Genomic DNA, 9,988 nt, shown 5'->3' on the forward strand with positions numbered 1-9,988 from the left:
GGGCAGCATGAGCACTGCTGCGTAGATCCTGTCCCTGCGGGAATTTGCGGAAAAAACTCTCGAAAACTTGCGCAAGAAATTGCGGCAGAAAACAACAAAAAATGCGACGAAAAGTGCGGAATGATGCAGAACTTGCCAGGAATTCGTGGAATTATTTACAGAAAATTGCGGATTTGGGCCAAATCACGAAATTTGTTGCATCGTATATCTACACGGGAGTAGTCCGAGTCGTACTATGCAAATAACCTACAGGATCATGGAAAGTACCGCGTGAAAGGTGCAGAAAAAAGTGAGATATAGTGCAGGAAACAACAAAAAACGCGGGAAATCGGGGATTTTGCTGAAAATTGCGGGTTTGGGCGAAAATCACGAAATTTGTTGCACCCGTGGAATCGCGATTTCCTGGAGGGACAGCGTAGATCTACCCAATGCACTTGTGTTCCTAACCAGGGAGTCGTAAAATACGACGTGTGCGTGCGTGTACGTATTGTGTGTGTGTGTGTGTGTGTGTGTGTGTGTGTGCGTGTGTGGTGTGTGTGTGTGTGTGTGTGTGTGTGTGAGAGAAAGAGAGAGAGAGAGAGAGAGAGAGAGAGAGAGAGAGAGAGAGAGACAGAGAGAGAGAGAGCAAGTGTGTGTGTGTGTGTGTGTGTGTGTGTGTGTGTGTGTGTGTGTGTGTGTGTGTATTTTACGACTCCCTGATCCCCACGTACATGTATTTCCATTGCAAGCATGGTTACGATTGAGACAACGCTGGTAATACTATGGAGAGGATAATAATTATGCAGTCCACTGCGCGAGCAATGATTATTTCAGTGATTCAATGTGTCCTGGCTGGATCGGCTAAAGCAGAGAAAATAAATTAAAATACGGCATTACAATGACAGAACGGGTAAACAAACTCTTACACATTGTACTTTTCTAAAGTGTGTGGACATGGTAGAGAACTAAAAATAATTACAACAGCGAAATGAAGCTCAGCTTCAAGAAACTGACGAATTTCCGGGCGAAAAGAAGATAACTATTTTTTGGTCCGATCAACGGACATCAGGTCACCTGCAGACTGGGTTACGCAATGGAATTTCACATCAAAGTATTCAGCCTCCAGCACGGTTCAGAGTCGATTGTTTGAGAAGAAGAAAAGCAACATCACTGTACGGCTCTGAGAGTGACAAGGGGAGAAAAATGGAAATGGCTACATAGAAAGCAAAACAGCAATGACAATGAGTATGGTATGCCGTGAGTAATAGAGATACTTGAAGAAAAAAATCCAAACTCTGTGTGTGTGTGTGTGCGTGTGTGTCTGTGCGTGTGTGTATCAGAAAATTCATTTTTTAGTACCCCCTCCCCCAATGAAGTGATGATATCGTCCAATCAACGTGAATGTTGCACAACGGGGTCCCTGGGACTCTCAGTGCTTCTCCTTGTGAGCTCGCTTAGCTTGTTTCTCGTCCAGCTGCTTCTGCAGTTTGCGCTGCAGCGCCGCCTTTTGTTTGCTAGCTGCTTTGTGAGCGGGAGCAGATGCTGCACGGCGCGCCTCACGTCGCGCCGCATCGCCACAACCATGAACTTCAGCTTGTACATGGGAAAAGCAGAATGAGCGCGTGCAAAAGGAGCAGCGACCTGAGACCAGATTGAGCTTCTTCTTACAGGGTTGGAAACTACATGTGGTATCAATCTTCTTCACTTCCTCCAGCATCTCATCAAAGTTGTCCGATTCCAAAACCATCTTTGATGCAGCGCCAGCAGGTGCGGCCTTTGCCTTTTGCTTCTTTTTCTTCGTAGAAGCTGCTGCAGTTGCTGTGGCTGCGGTGGCAGTGGCGGCTGCTGCCTGTGACACTGGCTTTGCTGCAGACTTGGTCGCTGACTTGGCAGCAACGCCAGGACAGCGCAGTTCATGCAGAGCCAGGTTAGCGGATGGTACGGCAGCCATGCACTTTGCGCACTTGCCCATTGCTGTTGTGTCTGAAACATCAGATGGAAACGGTAGAAATAAAAATAAAATCTACCCTGCAGAAGAGTATCTCGTGCAAGTAGTGCACATATTACCCGAAGATACTATTCAATTGTTTTCAATAGAGATATGTGACACACATACAATCAGTGTTTGCTCTTTCAAACTACACCTGATGAAAAGCACGGGGGGGGGGGGGGGTGCACAAACTAATGCAAGGCAGGTCTGGCACAGTGCATGAATGCAACACGCATGCAGTCAACCTTCAAGACATGCTCTCTCTTTCCACAGCGTGTAATGCAAGGGTTCCTCACAAGCAGTTTCAAATAGACATAGCGGCCGACAGGGGAAGAATTTGAATGAATTATTAATTATTTTGATAATGAAAGTGTGTCAGAATAGCAGGAGAAAGAGAGTGGGGGTGGCCTGGTTCTGAACAAACCCTGGACATGAACTAACTTACCAGGTGTTTTCGCAGAGTTGGTACGTGTGGCATCAGCACCTCTGTTAGCTTGTGCAATAGGTCTGGACACTGGGTCTGCTCTTGATTCGCTGCCTGCTGGTGAGCTAAGTGCCACGGCGGTCTTTGTCGCAGGAGAAGGAACTTCGTGAGAATCCGCAGGGTCACTAGCAGAGACAATTGGTTCACTATTACTACTGCCAGTGAAAGCGCTGACCTCCTTCTCCTTCTGTGCATCTCCCAGTTCCTCAGCAACCTCAGGTTCATGGGTATCCACTGATTGCGTCTGCAGAGGGGCAGGATCAGCCTTGCCCAGTTCCACAGCAGTTGCCTGCGTGCAATTTGAATCAGTTCCGCTATTGTTGCTACTGGTGGTCTTGCCATCCTCAGTACACATGGCCGGTGCTGCAGTGGATTTGACATCATCACCGGACTTGGTCACGGTGAGCTCTTCCTTGTTGGCATCGCCAGACTTGTCAGCCTTCTTTGCGGCGCCCTAACACACATGCACGCCCGCACACACACACACACACACACACACACACACACACACACACACACACACACACACACACAGAACACATGATTACAGATCACCCAGTAATAGACACCGAGATAACAAATCACGGTTCGCGTGAGACTCTAGCTAGATTGAGTTTTCCCGCTTCAGCAAATACGTCACCAACCTCAGGTATCAAAGCGCAGGTGCAGCTCCTAAAACGGTGAGAGGCGAGGTTACCTGTGGGTTGCAGCGCGGCTGAAAATCCTCCCACTTCCAAGCAGGACTTGAGTCTGGTACCTTCTGTTTCTCAGTCATGGTCTTACTATGATCTACCCCACTACGCCTGCCTGCAACGCACTATAAATGCACTACATGTACAATTATATTCTGCACCAAATATTTTAGATACTCCTGAGCTGCCCACCGTGACTAAATTAGAGAATCCTGACACACTAAGAATGAACTTCGAACACGATCAACCTACTGGTAGTTGTACAGTCGAAAATTTGGACTTCAACGAAACTTCAAGTAACACAACACAATGGCAAGGAATGTGCAAACGACAGGGAACAACAGAGGACATGAGTACATAGCCATACGCAGTGTACATGAATTCACCTTCTGTTTCTCTGGTAGAGTCTGCTTCAATGAATGTGCCTGGCGAGCTCTGGACTTTCTCAAGTCCACACTGGAAGTATGGCCTTGACCGATTGAATGCTCTACAAACACCAGGATGTTCACACAAGCACGCATACACGCACACACACACACACACACACACACACACACACACACACACACACACACACACACACACACACACACACACACACACACACACACACATACACACACACACGTGCGCGTGCACACACACAGAATATACATTACGTCCGGCCAGGCATGCAGAAATGCAACAAAAACAAAATCGCACTTGCACCAACACACACTGTGGCACTAGCACCAGACTATGTTGGTTACAGCTACAACAGTCATTGTCACCATGTTCCATGCCTTTTTCTCACTACATTCTCACTACATGTAGAGCTAAACACGACAGAGCAGCTTCACAGACAAAGACCCACATGCAATCTCCACGCAATGCTACAGGAGAACCTAGTGCAAGAGGGTGCCGAGTGGTTAGGTGCTGCTTCAGTTGATCAGCTGGGGCCTATATTGCAGCTGCACCACTTCTGCTCCCATAAAGAACACAAATTAGTTCAGGTACTTGGTCGTTGGGTCCTTATCTTGCAGGGCAGCAACATGGCCTACGGCTCCAGTAAGTCTACGCCCTCACCCTGCTGGTATGTAGCTGCGCTGACTACTTCTCCGTTTTCCTCCATGTAGTCTAGCAGAGAGTTGATGGCAGCATTGTGCCGCACCGTTTCAGAGTCGCACACAACGCACACATGCCGACGTGCACGTGTGATGGCAACGTTCAGACGCCGATCTTCCGACAAGAAACCCACATTACCTGCAGTGAAGCATGAGCACACACACACCACACACACACACACACACACACACACACACACACACACACACACACACACACACACACACACACACACACACACTTGTACTTGTACTTGTTGCTCACTGCCAAAACTGGTCACGTGGGTCTCCCCAGGAGAGGGGAGAGAGACTCAAAAGGAATCTTGGAAAGATGACTCAATTGGCTATTGAACCGCCCAACGGCCGACACCCCCTGAAATCCCCAAAACTCTGGGTGGACTTGAAAATGATCCCACTTATGGGCTCACCACACCTCAGTAAGTGGGTGAGGACAAGGTGCAGAAAAAGGATTGGCGGCATCAGGGTATCCGTCCCGGGATCCAACTGCAGTTACCCCTGCCCCCAGTGAAGGTAATACTTGCTACTAGTGTGGGTGGCCAAATCAGAGTGGATCTGATACAAGCTTCACTAGCACCATGATTACACAAGAGTTAATCTAGCCAGAAGTAGTCCATGGGTAACAGGTACCGTATATTCTCTATTATAAGCGCCGTGCTTATATTTTTTCAACACCCCTCTACCCCGTGCTTATATTGGAGACCGCGCTTATATTGGAGACCGTGCTTATATTTTTTCAACCAATACATCCATACGGAGCAAGACGAAATACATGCTAGATATCATGCATGCCGCATTGATTTCCAACAGGACCGTGCTAATAATAGAGACCGTGCTTATAATGTTTCGAAAGGTGCTCACAGTGTGCTAGTATTAGAGACCGTGCTAGTAATGGAGACCTGTGCTTATAATAGAGAATACACGGTATGTATACTTCAAATAGAAAGTATATGAACCCTGAAACCAACAAAGGTGGTAGGTACAACATTACACCTTCAAGCAGCCGAGCCCGTTGGCAACAGACCCAACACTATCCGGCATAAGTGTACCCACCAACCGAACTAGCTGGCACCCCCCCCCCCCCCCCCCCCCCACACACACACACACACACACACACACATGCACACACATAATATTATTTGCCCATTGATAAAGACTAGTAGAAGCATTACAGAGGATCAGCACTGCATATGGTGCAAGCCCTAACGCTAGAAGTTAGCTAATCATACAAGCACACTGACTCAGTAATTCTGTCATCGAGAGCATGTTGCTCAAGGTAGCCGCAGAACAACGACAGATACGCCTGCTAGAAATAGAGTCAATAGACAACTGGCCTGTCTTTACAGTTTGTGGCAAACTGCCCCTACATACAACTCAACATAAAAAAAGATTAATCAACATTAATAGTGTCGTATGTAATGCTAATCCTCTATACATGTTATCACATGCAGATAGGCTGGTTGTTAACATTGCCCACTTGTTCGTCATGTGTTGCATTGTACTCTTCGGTCAATGTACTGCAGTGGCTGCTTCGCATTATGTGCCGCCTCACCATGGTCACCATGGTGACCATACGGAAATGACAGTCACCACGCACACTGCAAAATAATTTGCACTGAGTTGCTCCCTCTCCTTTCCTTTTTCTCCTTGAATGAAGTTAATCGACTACACTCACTTACCTTCGGAGTTTGATCGAACCAGCGAGAGGACAACTGCTTCCTTCTCTCTGCCCTGAAATCCGTCAACAGACCGTACTTCAACTTGATGTCCGCGGCTTTGTAGACGCTTACTAGTCATATCCACCTGAGAAAACACGAGTCCAAGGAAAAGATTCACTGCTGCCGACTTCAACGATTTCTACCCCCCACTCACACACACACACACACACACACCCACACACACACACATCTACACACTTATGTAATAATAATAGGGGTGAAACAATTATACCGAGTACTCGAGTACTCGCTCGGTTTTTTCAAAAATAATCGTACTCGGAATAAATTAGAGTACTCGTTCATACATGGTACATGCATTTACTACAGAAATCTGCAGTTTCAGGGCAGCAGTCGGCAGATGGTGATGTGCAGGCTGTGTGGTGAACATTTGTTCACGAGTAGAGAGAGCCCAAATGACCCACCAACCGATATACCCGAGAAAATGACTGCTACTCGGTTCAATCAGGGTTGTATCATGTTATTTTAAAGCCCTTGGTGTGCAATTTTTAGGAGATGAAAAATACTCGAATATTCGATCGGAGAAAATCAGAGTACTCGAACTCGGGATCTCAGTGCCAACTTTCACCCCCAAATAATAATACTTCAAAGTACACGATTAGGTCTGTGCCAGGACTGTGTTATTGTGTATCATATAATAATGGTGCCTCCACACAATCTTTCCTTTCTCCTTTCATCCAAGCCAATCAGCGGATGCAAAACTGTGAACTCGACATCCTGCCGATACACTTCAACGTCAACATGCAAATGACAATGCCAGCACTGAAGCTACCGACCTGTAAGTTGTAAGGTGATATTACGGCAATGCTTTCCGCTTTCAGGCCCAGGTCAAGTAGCTGTTGAACATGCGCTACAACCAAATCCGCTTCACCTGCCAGAACAAACAGGGAGTGTTCACACAAGACACAATGGCAAGATGACATACATATAGAGAAGGTAGGTAGCTACTACATGAAAAGCGGCTGGAACACGAAATTCAGCCATAACATGGCCGAAGTTGAACTGCCTAAGAGCTTTGCATGATATGATGTCCAGTCTCATCATTACCAAAACAACAGGAGCTTCTTGGGAGTTCTCTACACCAAAACTAGAGCATGGCAATGAATGAACACACAAACAGGAACATATGTTACCTTCATTGCCCTTCGACATATCCGACTCAGTCGGTAGCTCTTCCAAGTCACATCCTGCAGTGTCGATGAGCAGCAGTGGCACGTCTGTGCTGTACTCCTCGCCCTTTACACCTGGCAAGTCTCTGAAGAAAGACACACCAAGAAATGAAACCAGTGCTCCTTCAGCTGCACAGCCTGAGAGGGAGATACCCATGGAGAGAGAGAGAGAGAGAGAGAGAGAGAGAGAGAGAGAGAGAGAGAGAGAGAGAGAGAGAGATGATTTACCATACCTGAGAAGGTGGTTAGCGACGCTGTCATGAGCGACAAGGCGCCCATGGTAAAGATGATTAGAAGACCATTGCATGATGTGACGATGCATACTGCAGGCAGTACACAGGCAAGGCACAGGCAAACACAGGCACATATCAATGCACTGCAAGGTGGTGGCTAGCATATTGCCTCAGACATGGTCAAAACTCAGCTAAGAACAGGATACAGACATAGTCACATGTCCATGCAATTCATTTTCATACCCGTAATCTATATCGGGGTCAGGTTTGGGCATTGGATTTTCTCCCAGAGTCATTTCAGTGCGTTAGGCACACGGAGGCAATATCATGGCTTGGTATGACCACAGCCTTACAATCAGAATATTTGAATGTGTCAAAAGACTCAAAACACATTCCATAATCCATGCACACCTATCATGCTTCAACAGTAGTACTGAAGTACAAACATGATGCCATTCCTTACCGGTACTGTGAGGTCAGCATTGCAGTGGGGTGCTGTGCCACTAGCCTCTCCATCATGGTCACTTCCAATCCGGCATTAGCTGCTCTGCAAGTGCAACACACAACACCATGATGACCATGATGATGACAACAACAACAACAACAACACCACCACCACCACCAACAACAACAACTACAACAACTACAAAAACAACAACAACAACAACAACAACAACAACAACAACAACAACAACAACAACAACAACAAAAACAACAGCAGCAGCAGCAACAACAACAACAGCAGTGAAAATAAAGATAAGAAATAGCTGCAGTTGTAGTAATGGCAAAGGCAACGGCATCCAGCCGGCATGGCACGCTGTATTATCAACAGCAAACAAACAAAAACCCTGAGACTGGTACATGTACATTGTGCAGCCCATAACCGTGGCACACACTGATTACAGTATGCACTGCACTGTACCTACCCCGTACCTGCCCCGTACCTACCCCGAACCTGCCCGCATCTGCCCCCTAGTTGAGGGGTACAAGCCAGAGACAGTGGTAACCTGTGTGTATAGCCTGCCATGCTTATATAGACATCATCAAGAGTACATAATCAAGAGTGTGCAACTCGAAGATCCCCCAGCCCACAGCGGAATGTTTTTATGACATCAGTCTTTGGCGGCTGTTTGGCTCACTGATGCCACCATGCGTAGCCAGATATCAAAGTACAAAGAATTAGTACTTTGCAGCTACGGTAGTCGACGCAGAACAACGGGCGATAGATCGATGTGTCCTGAACCTGATGAACTCTCATCGTATCTACACACATTGTACAAAACAAGTGCGGGAAAGTATACACACTTGGTCATACTTCTGCCCAAGAATGACACAATAAAAAAATTCCGCCATGGGTGAACCCATCACAGCTCGAGGTAGGAGTTGCACACTCTTGGTTATGTACTCTTGCCATCACTCAATCTGCGGACAGACCTGTTTCGTCCTTTGTGGACTCATCAGCGCAGCAAAGAGGAAATGAGGCCAAACCTGATAGCGATGAAAAATAAATTTTCCAAAGCCAGATTTAAACCAGGCCCGAATGTACCTTGCCAGAGTGCTCAAACTGACAAGTCAGTGAGCTCTGCACAACGCAAACAGTCAAGGCACTACCCCACACAAGAGTGCTCAACTGCTACAAGAGCAGGAACGAAATACTAAATCTGCCCAGTTGCAATGGGAAGCAGATTGGAAAGGCTCATCTGTACCCGGGATCTATTCATCTTTACCCTGGAACCACTCATCCGAACACGGGACCCCACAAACCCGAACACGGGACCCACTCGTCCGAACACGGGACCAACCGGAGAGCTGAGCTTCCATTGGCCACACATTGCCCAATACCCGGAGAGCTGAGCTTCCACTGGCCACACATTGCCCAATGCATCGGGTGCAGGGCTTTCTAACGCAGAAGTCAGAATGATTTGTTGCAGCTCCGAGTTGCGAACTTGGCAACATAATAATAACAGAGAGCTGGGAAATAGGCTATATGTCTCATAGGGGTAGTAAGTTGTTGGTAATGGTATGATGATGTGCACGGACTAGGACTGTAGACTGCAGACTGTAAACCCACACATTGGATGCCCCTACAGATAATCTGATTATAGTCTACTATAATAAACACACACGCTGAATGCCCTTACAACTTATAGCAAGAGTACATGAAAACCAGAGTGTGCAGCTCGGATGGGTTGCTGTCACGGCGGAATTCCGTGATTACATCATTTTAGTGATGTAGTGCGTACAAGCAGGATTCAAGCAGGTCTCTTTCTGCACAACTGCAGCTCAGTTGTATGCACTACGCCATTTCTCGCCTCAGATCTGTGCCAAATATGATGTAATCACGGAATTCGGCCGTGACAGACACCCATGGCAGAAAAGGCCCCAAGCTGCACACTCGGGTTTTCATGTACTCTTGAGTATAGACACACACACACTGAATGCCCATACAGATTATGGACACACACACTGAATGCCCATACAGATTATGGACACACATGCTGAATGCCCATACAGATTATGGACACACATGCTGAATGTCTTTGCAGATTGTAGACACACGCACACCCCCCCCCCCCCCCCCCAC

At 47.1% G+C, this 9,988-nt stretch overlaps 1 protein-coding gene across 1 annotated transcript in view; it reads right to left on the minus strand.

Annotated features, from left to right (window-relative positions):
• Positions 1 to 757: 757 nt before the first annotated feature.
• LOC135822352 (DNA-binding protein SMUBP-2-like) overlaps positions 758 to 9,988 on the minus strand; it is a 20,203-nt gene continuing 10,972 nt past the window's right edge. Inside the window, exons 10-18 of the mRNA XM_065335096.1 lie at positions 7,868 to 7,951; positions 7,405 to 7,494; positions 7,136 to 7,257; positions 6,779 to 6,873; positions 5,946 to 6,069; positions 4,211 to 4,387; positions 3,532 to 3,632; positions 2,415 to 2,907; positions 758 to 1,962 (exon numbers count right to left, since the gene is read on the minus strand). Coding sequence (XP_065191168.1) covers positions 1,409 to 1,962; positions 2,415 to 2,907; positions 3,532 to 3,632; positions 4,211 to 4,387; positions 5,946 to 6,069; positions 6,779 to 6,873; positions 7,136 to 7,257; positions 7,405 to 7,494; positions 7,868 to 7,951 — 1,840 coding nt within the window. The 3' untranslated portion in view covers positions 758 to 1,408. The remainder of the gene's footprint in view (positions 1,963 to 2,414; positions 2,908 to 3,531; positions 3,633 to 4,210; positions 4,388 to 5,945; positions 6,070 to 6,778; positions 6,874 to 7,135; positions 7,258 to 7,404; positions 7,495 to 7,867; positions 7,952 to 9,988) is intronic.

This window comes from Sycon ciliatum, chromosome 8 (genome assembly GCF_964019385.1).
Source record: "Sycon ciliatum chromosome 8, ocSycCili1.1, whole genome shotgun sequence".
In the NCBI taxonomy this organism is placed as follows: Eukaryota; Metazoa; Porifera; class Calcarea; order Leucosolenida; family Sycettidae; genus Sycon; species Sycon ciliatum.